Source organism: Dermacentor albipictus, chromosome 4 (assembly GCF_038994185.2).
Source record: "Dermacentor albipictus isolate Rhodes 1998 colony chromosome 4, USDA_Dalb.pri_finalv2, whole genome shotgun sequence".
In the NCBI taxonomy this organism is placed as follows: Eukaryota; Metazoa; Arthropoda; class Arachnida; order Ixodida; family Ixodidae; genus Dermacentor; species Dermacentor albipictus.
The window spans coordinates 48,322,360-48,340,874 of NC_091824.1; the positions used below are offsets into that span (position 1 = coordinate 48,322,360).

Sequence of the window (18,515 nt, forward strand, 5' to 3'; positions counted from 1 at the left end):
ATACCGATATATTTTATACCCACTCCTTTGCGTGTCGTTTGCCGTTGGTGAAGGAGATGTATTAAACATTGTAGACAACCAGATGCCTGCTGCCCTAGGTGGGTGAAAATGTATTCACCTAGAGGGATGAGTGTGAGGGCAATACTTGTAAATAGGAGCACAACGAAGTTTCCAACAGCTAACGCATTCTGTAAATAAGGAACACCTACGGAAGCGTAGATGCTTTAACCACCCCGCACGAAATGCTACAAGAAGGCGCAGTTTCGGCCGAACGGCGAAGCATTGATCGCGATAGCGAAAGTATTACACAACTACCTTGAATAACGTTCGTAGTTTTAGTCACTGTTTAAATCACTGTAATCATTTGCTTGCTAGTAGAATTATCAAGCATGGCGTCACTCGTAGAAAGACAAACACGACGGTGCATGCTTGCGGAACCCTATGAAATTGTTTTAATCCCATACTTGCCGTCAGCTTCCCGAGCGAACTGATGCTGATTTCGTCTCAATGGTTGTGCCGTCAACAACGAAAACTAATTGCGAAGTATCTTTCGATTAATGTGAGATGACATGGGGTGGATGTCGTGTCACCATGGCAATTAATCATAGAATATTACGCAGTTCACCCTTAAAAAATAGCCCGGCAGCACGTTGCATACGGTCATCTCTGTGTCTATCTATACGTGTAGCGCTGTATACGTGCTGTAATGGAATCGTGTATTTGTGCGTCGAAATTACCCAGTAGCTCTAACACTAAAAAAAAGAAAAGAATAATTAGGAAATATTCAAGCACGATATCCTGAATATATATCACAGACTTCTTGGTCACGCTTTCCATTTTTTCTTGTTTCTCGACATAAACGTGGCCGTTGTCAAACGGTGTGTCTCGCCGCCAAGCTCAAAGCCGTTGCTCGCACCTTGGGGAGAGGAGGAAAGGCAGAAAGAAGCAAATGTTGTACGCCTTCAAAGCAAACGAATTTTACTTTATCGCGTTATTTATTCACACTACTACCAATAGTGTGCACAACGGTGTCGTATGCAGTTGCGTCCCGGATGCACTCACCTCCTAGACATGAAAGTTATTCGTTGTATTTAATTTAGTATTCAAGCCAATAACTTTCTAATTCTTCAATTAAATTCGAATTATTAACGTCCATAGCTTTTGCGACACGAAACATCGCCGTATAAACCTAAAAGAATGTAAGTAACACACCACGTAATCTGACCAAGGCACGGGAAAAGAACATAATGTTTAACAAAGTTTGGCGAACCGTTATAAACAGCTGTTCCCCATTTAAATACAGGCATAAATAACGGTTACAACACACACATTCACCAATTAAGAATATGCACGAAAAAAGTTCGCTTTGATCTATTTACCAGGACATACCATGAAATTCGCAGAAGCATGTAAAATTACTCCAGAAATTATTGTTTTGTGAGCATACAGTAATACTGTGCTGTAAAGTCGGCAAAATGTCCGGAGACCATGGCATCAGCTTAGCGAAAATTTAGATTACGTCAGTGCAATCTGGAGTATTCAAAATAAATAACATTTCAGCTATCATGCCTAGGTTGTGAAGAAAAAAATTGTGGCAACTGTGGTCTTCAGACTTTTGTCGTGACTGTACATTTTAACTTGACCAAGCGCAACTGTGCCCGAGTATGGAACTTAGATGCCTATAATGCTTTAATTCAAAGCTATTCTAAACTGAAGTCCTTCCCGCTTGCTGAAATTTCAAATTTGAATAATCTCGTGAAAATCATTGCCAGTTCTTCTGTTTGTCCATGCTATGTATTGCGCTTGCATACTCTCCCTTTTTCCCTCATTTTGGGGGGAGAGGGGCCGAGAATCGATGGAAAGAACAAAATAAGGTTTATCTAAATTTTACATGAAAATACCGATCATACAGGAGCGCTGTTCAACCAATCGTTTCCCTGTTTCGTTCTGTCTGCTAATGCACAGTGTGTTCGTCCTTAGACTTGATAAAATAATAAAGAGAACATAACATCAAGTGTACGGGGAAAAATTTATTTATTTGCAGTGTTCAAAGATAAAGGTTGACAGACTAGTTATACTACGAACTAGCAACGTACGGTGGAAATTCAATAAAAAGAAGACAAAATTACTAAACAGATTAGTTCAGCGCCTGTCGTGAGTATTTCTCTGCATTGTGTTGCCATTCTTCTTGCGCGGATTTTACGCGAAGATCAACCAACTTGCCCAGTTATTTTGCAGATAAAACAAAGCGTGCCTTTTGTATGGCGAATCCTTCCTTGCCTCTAATTCCGGAGTACCCCACTATGGCGTGCCTCATAATTCATCGTGGTTTCGGCACGTGAAACCCCAGAATGAAGCGAAATGACATCTCCGAAATGACGTCTTATCTTGTACCGATTTCCGGCTTCGTGCCATTACAATGAAATAGTGTTGCTTTCCTCTTTTTCTCCCTGATGCAGCCCATTCTACACATTATGTGGCTCAAGAGCTAGTCTAGTTGCGGCTTTCTTTTCTTTCTTGTAGCCCGCTGCTTGATGGAGTGGATGATTAAATTTTGCGCAAGTTATAGCAGTTCCACAGAACGCAAATGTGTTTCGAACGGAAATATTTGTGTAAACTGAAGATAAGGCCCTGTGAGTTTACATTAAACTGTGACCCTTAAAATGAAAAGTTCATTTAACGTATGCTGTTAGCTATAGTTAAACAAACTGCAGAAGAAAAAAAAGGTGGTATTCTTTCCTTGGCTAATTCTCCGTGATCTCACGAAAGCATGTTTCAAGGCAGTGGTTGTCAAACTTTACAACCGGGAAACCCCGCTATTCTGATTGCGTTTTTTGTTGATTTCTATTTTTTTAGCTGCACTCGAATTTTTTAGAGTTACCTGTGGCGAATAGCATAATTTTACCCCTTGAGCTAACTTACTCGATGATGGGCCATTTCCTCCAAAAGAGATCAAAATACTTATTTAGCAGTTAGTATACATGAACTAATTACCTTTTATTTATTATCTTATTCCCCTAATTTGCGATATGTAGCCGGTGACTTCGCAAGGCTTATCCACTCAGAACGAATTCTAAAAACTGCAACAGGTTCAAGATATTAAGTTTCAATGTGTCCGATGAAATGCAGTTGCGTTCCAGTTACCTTTGTGCTTCAGTGCATAAAACAGCGTTTTCTTTAGAAAGTGCAACAACAGTGCATTTTTAACGCAACTTTGACTGCGCATATGTTGAAAACGATGCCATTGCCCGAATACGTTTCAAGTGTCCATGCCTTGCAAGCTTATACGCTACAGTACATAGATTGGAATATCTTCCGTAAGGTATTTAATTGAAACGTTAATTAGTGCATTTGCATTACTTATTCAATTAAACATTCTTATTTCCCGTAGAAGTAATGGCCGCCTCATCGAGTAATTTACCTCAATGGTTAGAATTGTGCTATATGCCACAAGTGATACATAAATTTGGTGCAGCCTAAAAGAAAACCCTTTTACCTGACATACGATGCAGCGACTCCCCTTTCCTTTTCCTGAGCTCTTGTTTATCACAGGATAACCACTTTCAAACGTAAGGAACGAGGCACAAGCGCTCATCAAATTCGCTGCATACACTCTAAGAACAGTTTACGCCCTTTGGCTTGCCCCTTCTGCCACACAAAAATAATCGCCATCTGCCTTGATGCGTTTCCTTTCTTTATCGCTGCGAGCCCGGAACTTTCCAGTAACGAACGGCACGCGCGTTATCAGCATAGAACAGTTTACACCCTTTGGAGTGCCTCTTCTGATAACGCGCGTGCCGTTCGTCACCGGAAAGTTCCGGGCTTGCAGCGATAAAGAAAGGAAACGCATCAAGGCAGATGACGATTATTTTTGTGTGGCAGAAGGGGCAAGCCAAAGGGTGTAAACTGTTCTTAGAGTGTAGGTTATAGGATAAAGTTGCCTCTTTGCTAGAGCAAAGTTTGTCCAAACAAGAGTGCAGTTCGGACACCTCAAATCTAAGTTCGGGCCCACTATTTCCTAGAGAGACCTGTAGGATGCAGCTTAATTCTTGGCGCCAGGCACTCACGGCATACGGTGCGATTCCTTTTGAACTTTTGCAGAATTTTTAAAAATCGCCTGTGGCTGTTAGCATAAAGCTTGTCACTGAGCTGGCTTATGCACATTACTGGCACGAGAAATCGAAACCCATATTCGGCTAATTAAGAAAATTCACTAATTAAATTTTTATTTACAATTCCGAGATTTCATTTCGCAAGAGCTCGATGAAATGCATGGGTATTCTGTTACCCTTGCGCTTCAATGCATAAAAGAGCGTTTTGGTAAAAACAAGAAAGTGGAACACCAGTGAATCATTTACGGTGAGTTTGATGGTTCATATCTCCGAACTGCTGTCCTTCTGGAAGTTCATTTCTATTGGATATGCCTTGCGAACTCACCAACTACAATTCGCAAATTGCAATATGTGCCGTAATGTTATAAGCAAGAAGTCGATTTCTGGAATTTTGGTACTTGGTTACATGTGTTTCAATTTCTCGTGGAAGTAATCTCCGCCTCTGAATAATCCAGCTCAAGGACTAGAATTACTTGACCTGCAGCAGGCGGTATTTAAGAGAAGTAAATTTAAAACTGATCGTCCCGTACAAATCTCAGCATCGAATGTTCGCACTTGCATTCTGAGCGCTTAGTCATGGCGGCGGGAATGCTCCCCATTCTAATTGCGACACTGATTCCTCCACCCCCAAGTACAGCTTCCAAGCCCCACTACCCGTTTGAGAAACGCTTGCTCTACGGCGAAAGAAATGCGATGATGGCCTGCGCATACCTCTTCAATCGAGCAGCTTGATAAGCAGCAATATGAGCTTCAGGCGGCCAATAGGCACGAACTGATCGTGCACGTTGAATACCGTGGCTTGATTGGCCAGCACCGGCACTCCCGGAAAGTTGTGCTCGAAGGCCTCGAGCTCGCGTCGCGCCTCGTCCTGGTTGCGCGGAAATGCCACCGCGATGGTGTCGGTCGTGGAACCAAAGCTCTCGCCTAGGCTGAGCATGAACGGGTCGAGCCCGCTGCTCTGCATCGCGCTGAAGATGGCCACCGAAGTCACCTGCAGAGCGAGAATCCACCGAGACCCTTCAGCATGCCGCCCACAAAGCATCCTCCTTTCAATATTAGCTTCGATAGCTTTGACTACGTTCCCACCAACTTCGCACGCAGGACGTGTCTGCCCTGAGTTTCGAGCGGGGAGGAGACGGAGTACGAAAGACGCGTTGGATGGCCAAGTGCATGGGAGCGCCCATATTGGCTGGTGCAAGCAGGGTGTCGGAACGAATTTTTTTTCGTTTTGGTTTTAGTTTAGTCCCACACAAAAAAGTTCCATTCCGTTTCTAATCCGGAACGAGAAAAAACAAGATGATCAGTAAGGGTTAACGCCAGGTATTGGTTCGCATGCAAAATTTTTGAAGCAATGTTATAATTAGAACATAATATTTCTTTTTCTCAAGAAGTGAATCATGAATTATGAGATCATGCTCAGTGCCTTGACTAAAGGCCGCATGTAATCAGAAGCCGCACGTCATTGACTGTACTCGCCGAAATTCGAGGCAGCTGTTCGGATAAAACGAGATTAAACCAACGTAAAGGAACGATAAAATTTCCGTAACAAAGCGTTATACCCGCAGAAAACAAAACGATAAGCTCTTCAGCGCGCAAGTCAGGTAGATTTTGTTACGCTGCCCATCTGCTAATTCACTGAGCGGCCGGCTTAGATTAGGGGAGCACACGACCGGCTATCGCTCGCACTATCCCTGCCTGACATACGCGATAATGCTCACATTGTCTGACGTCGGTTGTTTAGGATTTCCGAACCGAACCACTGGTCCACTGAACCGAAAAACGATTAAGAAATATTTCTGTTTCACTCCGAAACAACAAATAATAAATAACGTTTCGGTTCCGTTTACATTCTGGTCAAAAAATATAGTATTTTTTCGTTTTTGTTTTCGTTGCGTTTCGACACATAGGTGCAAGGGCTGAAGTCACGCTCTGTCTGGGTGACGAGGCATGGACGTTGTATGGAGCGCGAGTGCCACCAGTGGAAGCACTTGTGCTGCTTTCGTTTTTGTGTCGATTGTTGGATCACGTGACACTGCTTCGCTTTAATGGAGGAAAGAAAAAAGACAGGGGGGAGCATCGCGCAATGCGATTGAAGCCAAGAAGATCGTCCCAGCTCGTGACCAAAGATACAGGCAAAATAAGACCAGGTATACAGGTTCAGCAGCCGAGCAGCTAACGGCAGAACGCGCATCGGTTAAAAACTACCCATAGAATAAAGAAGCAACTATGGGGCACCAAACGCCTCGGCAAATCTCGATTCTTGTTCCGTGATCTCGACGCAAGAGGTCACGTGTTGTGCAGACACAAAGCAATAGACTGAGCAAAAGGACTGGCGCCACGTAGCGTTCGCTTGTCAAGGCTGGCTGCGCGACGTAATATTCTCCCCATCTTTTTCCTTCCTCCATATTCGTCTGGGTAGCGCATGCAGAGCTTGCAGCGAGCCGTCTTTTCTCGCAGTTTGGAGGCGTTATTTTGTATTTCTGTCCAGGTACGTTGTTCCTTGTCGTCGACAATTACTGATCACTTCAGCAGCGAAAATAGTGGTTCGGTATCCTCCAAACGCTACACTTTAGAATATTTAATGGCTCATATATACAGGAACTTCTGGAGTACGCAGTCGATCCCGAGATACGCGCTTGTTTCAGTCGGTATTTGCGTACTTATTACGAAAATACACTGCGCTGTGCTAATGATAACTGGCCCAATTTCTATAATTGCCATCCTGGATGTACAATGCTATATCCGTAACCGCGGATTTTAGTTTGACATCTGCGCGCCGACGGCAGGGCATAGTCGCGGCGTCACACGTTTTTTTTTCTATAAGAGTTTTATAAGGATAGCAACTCTTATATTTCTTAATTTTATTATTGGCGAATCTAATAATGAATGCTCACGATGGCATGGTACAATTACTACATAAAATTAGGACATTTCTGTGGAATTGTGCAAAAAAAAGAATTACCACTGCATAACCATCGCAGTTCCGTCATATTTTACTTCGGTTGTTAACGTTCGGCGCACTAGAAGCCGAAAACTACATTGAATCTTGTCATCTGTGTCATTCAGTGCTCATAAACAGCAGCGCATGATTTCCCGGCGCTGTCCATTTACAAGAAATTAATGAGACACTCACGCTGAAGCTAAGAGAAGTTCGCACTGTGAGACCTGACCAAAGAGTTTTAAAAAATATGAGCACTATTGCCCGTTACGATAGTTTCCGACTAACCACGTTCCGGCTAAGGGTCAAATAGGAAGATGCTAGATGCTTACATCGAAGGGTTTAGAATATATGCAACAGCATGCGAAAATAAACGGGTGGTAGTGTGCTGAACTGGGCTGACTCCTGCATGTCCAACGAGGGCAAACAGCGCAAAAGACGGGAAGAAAGGGGAGATGATAGACTCTGCCTATTGTCTCACCCTGTGGTACGTCCCACCCCGTCTTTGGCGCCCTTTCATCTCCTTCGAGTAAATGGGCAAATACGATGACCTGAATAGACAAACGGAGTAACATTTCTGTGACCATGTGGCCAAAGAAGAAAATCACACCGGCAAGGAGCTATTGAACATCGTCGGGAGGATTATCTTTCGCGGTTCAAACAAGCAAAGCATTGAATATTTAAACGATGCGTCGCGGTAGTGCGCGAAGTACTTGGCGCACGTGACAGTTGCGTGACTGCTTCCCATAGGGCAGAAAGTGAAACTATCCGCGCCTGTCCTGTGTGTTCCTTCTTTGTCCCTTGTTTTTGTGCGGTTACATGATGCATTCCAATAGTGAAACTATAGTTGGAAGGGGCTCATACTTTAATTCTGCAAAGAAAACTATGGCTACACGAGAAGGGCACAAATAGCACTGTGTTCACATCACAGCACTCGTTGTGCAGCCTCTCCGTGTGGCTGTCGTTTTCAATGCAACTCTCTTAAGTCTCAATTCATTCCAGAATCCGAATTCGCCATTTCTAGGAACCATGCCACGTGGTTGCACAGGCCACCAGGTTTCTTAATGAGCACTCGCGTTCCGGAGGAGCTGTCGCGTCCGTCAATTTCCGCAGAGCATGTGGGGCCAATATAAACATTTCCATTTGTTGGGCGTGTTGGTAAATTGAAAGCATATTTAGCGCCAGCAAACAAGGACGGAAGGGAGACGACAACGCAATGCGCTAACTTCAACAACTTGATTTTCAGGAAATGCACCTATATAAACCATGCACAGTGGCGCCACCTTATCCAAATCTTATCCATCATTGAATCATTGAAGCGCAGGCTATCTGGCGGAATAGAGACACGTGTGTCAGTGCCCCTTCAATCGACCTGTTAGATAAGGAGACGGCTTTTTTGGATGGATAAGATTTGGATAAGGTGGCGCCACTGTGCATGGTTTATATAGGTGTACTTCCCGAAAATCAAGTTGAAGTTAGCGCATTGTGTTGTTGTCTCCCTTCCGTCCTTGTTTGCTGGCACTAAATAAGCTTTCAATATAAACAGCACGTTTTGGCAAAATGACTCAGAAAAGCAAGGATTTCCTCATACACTCTACAACACAAATGAATCAAAACAAAATGTCCTCTTGCACAAGAATGTTCGCTAAAGTTGGCCAAAATTTTGCGCCCATACGACGCGAAACGTAGCTGCTGGCTTCTAGAAGCCCAAGCTCCATACGTGGTCACACTTTCACGTCACAGCGGATTGGAGACAGCACCCGCTGAACGCGCGCGCATGCACAAAGGAGAAAAGTGGTTAAGTCACAGAGTGTAATTACTATATCGCAAGATGCAGAGCAAACAGAAATGATACAATGCACAAAAAAAATAGAATTTCGCGATACCTATGGATATACCTACACGTTTACTCCAGGAAGCTATCGCTTGATTTTAGACAATCATTCCTTGATCGTTCGTGCCGTCCACCCCCTTTTTTTCTCTCTCTCTTTCACTGCCGCTTGTCTTAGATACATTTAGACAAAGTTTCGTGATAGTTGTGCCACCTGCCCGGTCCGAAACTGGTGTAGGCAGGTTCTAAGAATTCTTTTTTTTGCCAAGAACCCTTTTCAGCCAAACGAGATTTCTAAAGAATACCTTACGGGTTTGTGAAAGGATTTATTGGTGTTTTTAATGCCCCTTTAGTAAGGCATGAACGAGATGCTGCGTTGCTTCCTAGTGGCTTTTCGCGGAAACCTGCTGGCCTCTACATAACGCGCGCTTACCGCTCCCGTCCTCGTTCAGGTCGGCGTGATAGGACAGGAACACAAGTGAGTGACATAGGCCGGCCAGGCGCGCGATGTTGCGGCAGCGAGCGAACTTCGAGCGCAGGATCTCCGCGCATGCGTGAGGCCTGTCCGGCACTGGCTCGGGGGTCGGCTGCTCCAATTTCTGCGCGCGGGAATGCACACTCAAGGCGGGCCCTGAAGAAACGAATGACTCCTTAGGCACCCTGTGAAGTGGTAAAGGCAACAGTCTTAAAGACAACTGTTTTCGTCGTAAAGACATCAGTTTTCGGCAACGCTTCTCGGTAACATCTATAATCGATGAAGCCATCGGTGAGCAGGTTCACTTGTCGCGTCGCTGCGTTTAGGTAAAAGGCAAACAGAAACGCCGGCGCACAGAACGCTTGTGTGACTCAGAAGGCAACCTTCTGCTCTTTCTTTGTTTTTTTTTCTCGTTCAAAGAAGTCACGCAGTTATACCTTTGTTAAGGCATAGAGGGGCGCTCACCAATCAAGGCTTCAATTTCGCAATCTCAACACGTGCATTAAAGGGAGCAGAGACAGAAACGTAATTTGTGAATATTTTGAGTTGTTCCAGATGAGGAAATTGCGATTTTCGGTGGCGGCAAGCTGCCTTTTCATGATTTTTGGGGCAGGTAATGTCTGCCTTGTCGGGTAATCAACCTGAAAAAGGTAAATAGCCGTGCATAGGTCGCATGCAATATTTTTTTAACATCTCTTTGGAATACAAAAAAAGGACACCTGACATACGTGCAAATACGTTATATAGACTTCACTAAGCAGGTTATTCAGTACGAAGCAGTCAATTTTGGGCTACACCAACGCACTTGAGTCCCTGGTACCTACAGAAGTGCACGCCGTTAACATTTTGGTCGCTAGCGTGGTGACAGTCACCCCTTTCCTTTTTTTTCTTTTATTATAAGATCGGTATGAAAGGCATCAGTAAGAAAATATAATGATGACCATCGTTATGAATTACTTGCCTTTGGGTTCTCCTCCATAGGTTTCTATTCGTACGCCCGCTCATCTGGACAGAATTGCGACCACTGCTTTGAGACGCTAAATTGCTCCGCTCGGTATTAACTCACTGATAATAGGTATTCGATTCAGCGAGCTTCTCTACATATGAATGCTCATCGTTCACTCATTTCTTTTTCCCTTCACGCAAATCCAAAATATTCGCATAATTTTACTCAGTGAGCGCCTGTGCGCGGACTAGCTGCAGTCACGATCATCTTGGCAAAATATTGTTAATTACTACAGAAAATTCAGCCACAAGCCAGCGCTCGGTCTTTAGCCACCATAGAGCCTGCACTCCAACCGCCAATTGACAAAACATCGCCGGTGACGTCACCAAGTCTGCATTGGAGAAGCGCCCTACTATTTTTCGCACGAAGCCAAGTGCGAGCCAACTATTTTGTCGGCGGAGAGGCAGATCGCGAACATTGCTGCCGGTTGTGTCAAAAAAAGAAAAAGAAAAGAAACTAAAAGATCGCGAATATGATGCTAAACTCAGACGAAGGCCTTATTCAAAGGCCTTATGTCAAGGTGCGCATTGGTGCGGTAGATCACGTGGGAGAAGGACCAGTGCACGCATGCGCGTGCGCGTCTGCCCGTGTGCATGTGTGCGTGTGTGGGTGCGTACGTGCTTGCGCGTGTGCTGTGCAATTGTGCTGCGATTGCAACTTTTTTTCAAAAAGCCTTAGAGAGCAAACTTCCTCAGCGATCTTCTTTGCACTGCTTAGACAAAACAGAAGTTTTCGCCTGCGCGTCTTTTCTGGTCTAAGACTGTCTAAAGCTCTTTACCCATATTGTCCTTCCCTGCATAATTTTCGCCGCTTTTAAGGATTAAAGAATAAGAGGGGCCGGCGCGTTTCTCATTCACGTGAGCTTTTGATCAACACACGTTCTACGGCAACCCCGCCGCACGGCACCATGCCAAAGCTCGTTTCGAGGACTACTATAGCCTGGAAACGTTTGACAAAGACCATATAAGCGTCACTGAAGCGTCATCTTATCTGTACAGCTCTAAGATCATCGATGGATGGATGGATGCGAAACTTTAATAAGGTCCTGAGGTACGCGACTCAGCGCGCTGCGGGCCGCTCCCACGTTGGGACAGCCAGGCCTTGCCCGACCGCCGCATCGTGGGCCCTCTGGACAGCCCATAGTTGCACCCCGGCATCAGGGCTCTTGATAGCGGAGAGCCACTTGCCTTCATTGATTTCTTCTATGCCTCGTAACGAGGGGCAACGCCAGAGCATATGATCTAGGCTAGCGATGTCATTGCAATGCCTGCAAGAACTAGTGGCATAGGTGTCGCGATAAATTTTGTGGAATAAAGCCGGGCTGGGATATGAGCCTGTTTGCAGTAATCTGAGGGTCAATGCCTGCGCTCTATTTAACTTCTTGTGTGGAAGGGGAAACTCTCTCCTGCCGAGATAAAAGTGCTGCGCAATTTCGTTATATGTGGTCGGTTGATCTCTATTCTCCACCGCTGCGGGCCGGCGTTGGAGTTCTCCATGGTCGCGGAAAGTGAGACCTCGCGCCTTGGAGTGGGCCAGCTCGTTGAGGTTTCTGGGGCCTCCCGTGATGGATCCCATGTGAGCGGGGAACCACGTGAGAATGTGGGTAGTGATGGTTTTGCCGTCGAGGATGCGACAGGCTTCCTTACACACGGCGCCAACGATGAAGGCGCGGATGGCTGCCCTGGAGTCGCTGAAGATATTGGCATGTCTCAGATCATCGAGCAATATTTTTTGGCAGGAATTTACATAAAGAAGCCTGGCCATGGTTGCAGCTCTGAATAATGAGTTAGGGGTCTCAAGCACAAGAACGATGACTCACCGGTGAACAACAGATGGAGACGGAGATCAGTTTCTTCCTCAGCAGAGCCAGGGCAGCCGGCTGCCACAGCCGGTTCACCTCGGCGCACGCGAAGAGCTCCTCGATGCCCATGTAGTCGAGCACGCTCTCCACCACGAACTCATCGCCAAACATGTCGCTCAGGTCCACCACGGAACCCGGCTGTTGGTACCAAGAGGACATCGCTTTCCCGGCTGGAGACGTAGTCATCCACGGAGCCCCTGAAAGGATGCCCGCCCCTTCGGCACCTTCTTCTTCTCTTCTTCTTATTCTTCTTCGAGAGTGCAACTCCACGAGACGCAAAGCGGAAGCTTCGACTGAGCGTTTCTCTTGGATTGGATTGGATTTCCTTCTAAGATGGCGCATGCCCACTGCGGATGAATGGGCATGGTTTGGACGATGTTACTTGTATCAATGTAGGCTTGTATCTAACCGTTTTCCCTCCTGTTTGGGTCATTCGGCCTGTCATGGTCGAATGGGCAGTGCATCGCGTTGCTGTGCTGAGGTAACAGGGTTTGAAACCGACCATCACGCCAACTTTGGCCATTGAGTGTGTGGCAGTGTGTACATACGTGCCACTCGTCAATGAACCTCTTTTACGACAACATAGGTCACTGTATATAAAACTGGGTAGGCACCAATGTTCGATGAAACTCTTTGACGTTGACATGGAGCATTGGGCATGTGCCGCTCTGTCTGTGCTGGTCTTCAGTGAACCTCTTTGATGCCAACTTGTGTCACTGGGTCAATAAAAGTCTTTGGCGTCAACTTGGGTAACTAGGTGTGTACTAACTGGAATGTGCCAGTCTGCAATGACCAAAAAAGATCCTTGAAATTCCTCTAATGCTCAGGGGAATCGAGCCCATGGCACGAGGGACAGCGACCCCACGCATTAGCAAACTGTGCCACAAATGCAAATGCCACCGTTCAATGGAACTCTTTCCAACTCGGGTCACTGCTTACGTGCCAAAGAGTGCGCCAAGCCAGGGAACCGTACCCAGCGTTGGCAGGCACCGGCGCGCCATGCGCGGAATTTCCGACAGAGCCACTAGTGCTTCAGCGTGGGAGTTGTTGCGTGGGAGCTCGTGGCTGCTATGGCTTCTAACATGTTGACGCATTTCCGGCCTCCTCGCACTTGTACCACTTCACGGTGTAGCTGGCAGGGTGCACGCGCTGTCTCGTTGCCCATTCGCACTCGTGTTCAATTCAAACAGGGAAATGACGGCACTATTTGTGCTCGTCAGATCGCACTGGTACGTAATCAAATAGTCGTTCTCTGGTTCGCCACATAATTCTTTGACCACATAATTCTGAATGCCTCGAATGAATAGGCTTTCTGTGTTCCTACAATCTGCTACGGATTATTGCAGCGGGCTTACCTCGGAGGTGAAATAATTCATGTGGTGCGAGGCCGATCACCTTCGGAAATATTATATCTAGCCTCGGGATCGGCGGGAATTCGCTTGTATTAACAAGTTTGGCCTAAGAGCCTTCTTGTAGTACACGCCTGGACGCGTGATATCGATGGATTTTATACTCACTGCTTTACGCGTCGGCCACCATGGGTAGAGGTGATGGAATAAACATCATTGTAAGAAATACAAGCGTGTTTCCCCATTACTGCGGGAAAACGTATTCATTTATAGCGAGGAGTGCGAGCTGAATACCTGTATATAGGACCACAACGTGCTTTCGCATTCTGTAACGCATTCTATATATAAAATATGCAAAGAAGCGTAGATATTTTAATCCCCCCCCAAGGAAATTAAAAATAAGTTATGCAGACCGCACGCACTGTGGAAATCGATGTAAGCGAAGCTTTCTGTGGTCTTTGCTTTGACAATTACGGCGAATGCTTAATTTCTTCAACGTTTGGTCCAACACGAGATTGGTGAGTTGAGGTTAAGCACTGCGTGCACCACTACTGTTTGTCTGCGTAGTACTCAAAACACATAGAGGCAGGTGTTTGCTTGAGGTGGTGTTGTGCACCATACTTCATAACCTCTGAGAGGCTTGAGCATATTCATTGCCTCACTTGGCACATCACATCAGGGCACAAGTATTAAACTTGAATTGTGGGTATGTATGTGCCGAAACCACAATCAGATTATGAGGCACGCCGTAGTGGTGGGCTGCAGATTAATTTTGCCACCATAACGTTTTCTTTTTTCGTCCCTGTCAGAATGCGGCTGCCACGGTCGGGATCAAACCCAAAACATCGAGCAATACCATAGCCGCAAAGCTACCACGCAGGGCACAGAAGTGTTGATTTGACATGTGACCACTTCCGCAATGTCCCCTAGATACTACGGTGCGCTTCAATGCGGCTTTGCTTCTGCATGCAATGCGCAAGTTGTCCGCTTGACAAATATGCATGCTGGGTATTTTGCTGAAATAGAAGAAACGTACCGTGCCGTATCGCAACCACTGTCGGGTCTATTCCATTAGCGTTTCCTAGTCTTCTCATGTCACCTTTTTCCTGTCCCTAACCCCCTCCCCCCCCCCCTTGTATGGGAAGTGGGAAAAAATAGTGGCAAGGTTTCTATAAATTCGTTTCATGACTGTGTCGATTCTACCTATTTCCTGGCTCCTCTCTGCCCATCCCTCTTCGATTCTATCTAGCTTCCCTCTGCACTTGCACGTTTATAGAAAAGTGTTTGCAAGGAGTCACTGATAACTACAGCTGTCATAGAGCTAATGCAGCGACTCCAGGCGAACTCCAGAGGGCACTGTGCTCATTCGGCGCGGTGCGCTCCAAAGGAGTTTCTCGCGTCGCCTTTCCTCCCCGACTCGCTCCTATTATGTATACACATGTTCTGAATCACCTCCCGACATGGTGTGCCAGACATCATCAGCAGCAGCAGTGGAAAAGTCGAAGGAAGAGGCAAAGGAAAGCTTCGTTTTGAAAGGAGCAGTTTCGGCCAAAAGGCGAAGCATTGACAGCTATAGCAAATTATTCGACAACTATATGGAGAAATGTTCGCAGTTTTATTCGCAGTTTAAATTACAGTAGTCATCCACTTTGTAATAAAATTATCGAACGTGGTGTCACGCGTAAAAAGAAAACCACAAATTTGGATGCTCGCGGAACTCTGTGAAAGTGATTTCATCGTACACTTGCCATCAGCTTCCCGAAAGGTTGAGGCTGACTTCACCTAGAGAGTTGCGCCGTCAACAAAGAAAATTAACTGCCAAGTGTCCTAAGAATAATGCGACATGACATGAGAACTAAGGATGTCGCATCACCATGGCAATGAATCACAAAATACTATGCAGTTCATGCTGAAAGAATAGCCCGGCAGCACGTTTGATACGTTCATCTCTGTGTTTAACAAATAAAAGTGCTCGCTTGTGATCTTCGGGTCTCGGGATTGTCTATACGTGTAGCGCTGAATTCTTGTCACGCGCTGCATACATGCTGTGATGGGACCGTGTAATTGTGCGGCGAGACTACGCAGTAGCTCTCATATTAAAAAAAGAATAATGAGAAAACATTAAAGTACGATATGCCAAAAATAGATCACAGACTTTCTGGTCGCGTTTTTCCGTTTTTCTTGCTTCTCTACATAAACGTCTATACATGAGCCGGCTGTCATCTGACGGTCTTCCTCTCCGCCAAGCTCAAATCCCTTGCTCGAACCTTGGAGAAAGGAGGATGAAAGAGAAAAAAGCAAGAACTGTACACTTTCAACAGAAACAAAGTTTAACTTATAGCGCTATTTATTTGCTCTTAAACTACTAGTAGTGTGCACAGCGCCGTCGTATGCAGTGGACTACTGGACACATTCACCTCGTAAACATCAAATTTATTCAATTAATGCACTTTCCAAACTACTAACTTTTGAATTCTTCAGTAAAAGTAGAATTTTGAACGTCCATAGCTTGTACAATGGAAAATATCAATACATAAACCTAAAATAACGTTGCACAATACATAATTTGACCGAGGTATGGGAGAAAGAACATTATGTTTAATAAGGCGTGGTGAACCATGATAAATACCGCTTCCCCGTATAAGTAGAGGCAAATAACGGTTACAACAGACACATTCGTCAATGCTGAATATGTACGAAAAAAGGTGACTTTGGCCAATTCAAGAGAAGCTTGTATTTGCCTCCCTTGTGTCGGCGTCGGTGTTGGTGTTGCTGTAGCAAGCAGCGCGAAAATAAGAATTTCTTGTCGGGCTGCGGATTCGAACTACCCGACTTCCGCATTGCAAGCCCACTATAGGCTAACCGATTCAGCCACTGTCGGCTCAGTGCAGGTGCCCTTAAAAGCGGGGCTTTAAATGCATGAAGAAGTAGACGCAGCACATGGCGGGAGCTTATCACAGGCGTCTCCTCCCTCCGGAAAAGGAGGAGGAGGAGGAGGAGGAGGAGGAGGAGGAGGAGGAGGAGGGGGGGGGGGAAAGGGTGTGATCGCGCGTTATCTGGCCTCGCGTCCCTCGTTTCACGTTTGTTCAGGCTCCGCAGTCAGATGGGGAGGCAGCGTTTGGTTTGTTCTGCCGAAGAGCAGGTTGCGTTGAAGGAACAGCAGCGGACCACGTGCCTTGCGTTCGGCCGAAGGACAGACAGCCTTTTATGAAAGCCGCCGGGAACTCGCTCGAGAGAGGGCTCGCCGTCGACGTGCCGACCTCGCCGTGAGGGAGCGCGAAGCCGGGGCATTACAACGAAGGGCGACGGACCCCGAGCTTCGCTTGCGCCCCTCTTCACGGTAATAGAATACATTATCATGTTTCCGTACTATACAGTAGCACTGTACTGTAATGTCGAAAAAAATGGCTAGAGAACATGGCACCAGCATAGCGAAAACTTAAATTACTTTTGGGCAAGGTGGAATATTCACAATAGATTGCATTGGCTGAACAGGCACGTGTATGCTATACAACTTGATTTCAACCAGCACGCCCAGGCTGCGAAGGAGAATAATGTTTCGTGGCACCTGTGGTCTCTCGACTTTGGTTGAGACTGTACATTTTTTCTAGACGGAGCGTAAGTCTGCACGAGTATTGAACTTTGATGCTGCTAAAGCTTTCATGCAAAACTATCGTAAACTGCAGTCCTCCGCGCTTATTGAAGTTTCAAATTTGAACAATTCGTCTGAAATCGTTGCCAGTTGTCTTTTTTTTTTTCATGCGACGTAATGCTTTTGTATACTGTCCTTTCGTTCTTTAATGGGGAAGGGAGGGGGAGGTGAGAGGCGGCAAAAGCGAATTGGCTAAAACAATAAAGCAATGTTTATCTAAATTTTACACGAATACACCGAACGCGCGTGAGCGCTGTTCAACCAGGCGCTCCCTGTTTCGTTGTGTATCGTTACGTTCACAAAATAATGAATAGAATGCGAGAGCAAGTAGACGGAAAAAGTATAATTTTTTGCAGTGTTCCAAGCTAAAGTAATTATACTACGAACAAGCAACGTACGGTGGAAATTAAAAAAAAAGACAAACGGACTAAACAGGTAAACAGGTTAGTTCAGCGCCTGTCGTGAGTATTTCTCTGCATTGTGTTGCCGTTCTTCTTATGCTAATTATGCTGATCTTCTTACGCGAAGATCAACCAACTTGCCCAGTTATTTTGCAGATAAAACAAAGGGAACCTTTTTTATAGTGAATCTTTCCTTGCCTCTTAATCCGAAGTCCCTCACTACGGCGTGCCTCATAATCAGATCGTGCTTTCGGCACGTAAAACCCCAGCATGAAGTTAGATGAAATTCAGAAAAAAAAAGCGCGAGGTTCATATAACTGGTGTGTTCATTTGCCCCGTCTGATCTTGTATCGATTGCCGACGTCGTGCCATTAAAATTAAATAGTATTGCTTTCTTTTCTCACTGATGCAGACAATGCAACACAACATGTCACTCGGAGGCCCAGTCTAAATGCGGCTTTCTTTTTTTCCAGCAGCCCGCTGCAGAATGGATCGGACTATTAAATTTGGTGCAGGTTAATAAGCTGTTCCACAGAAGGGAAATATCATAAGAAGCAAACAAACCCTGACACCAAGGACAACATAGGGGAAGTTACTTGTGCTTAATAAATGAAATAAAGAAACAATATCGTTTCTATATTTCATTCATTAAGCACAAGTAATTTACCCTTTGTTGTCCTTGGTGTCAGTGTTTGTTGGCTTCTTATGATATGACTAATAAAAATCGGGCCTCTCGGATAAACCCCTTTCTTCTCGTTTATTGAAGAATGGAGATGTGTTTCGAGCGGAAATATTTGTCTAAAAGGATGATTAGGCCCAGCGTGTTTACACTAACTACACGCATTAAAATGAAAAGTTCGTTCAACGTTGTTATCGGTTATAGCTAAACC

At 45.5% G+C, this 18,515-nt stretch overlaps 1 protein-coding gene across 3 annotated transcripts in view; it reads right to left on the minus strand.

The window, feature by feature from the left end:
* Positions 1–577: 577 nt before the first annotated feature.
* The window catches only part of LOC135915393 (uncharacterized), a 35,788-nt gene continuing 17,850 nt past the window's right edge, over positions 578–18,515 (minus strand). Inside the window, exons 5-6 of one of the 3 annotated variants that reach the window (XM_070536926.1) lie at positions 4,824–5,103; positions 578–916 (exon numbers count right to left, since the gene is read on the minus strand). In XM_070536926.1, the coding sequence (XP_070393027.1) occupies positions 4,828–5,103 (276 nt within the window). In that variant the 3' untranslated portion in view covers positions 578–916; positions 4,824–4,827. Of the gene's footprint in view, positions 917–4,823; positions 5,104–15,202; positions 15,840–18,515 lie in introns of those variants that run through there. The other 2 variants (XM_065448430.2, XM_065448429.2) reach the window with 2 other exon arrangements.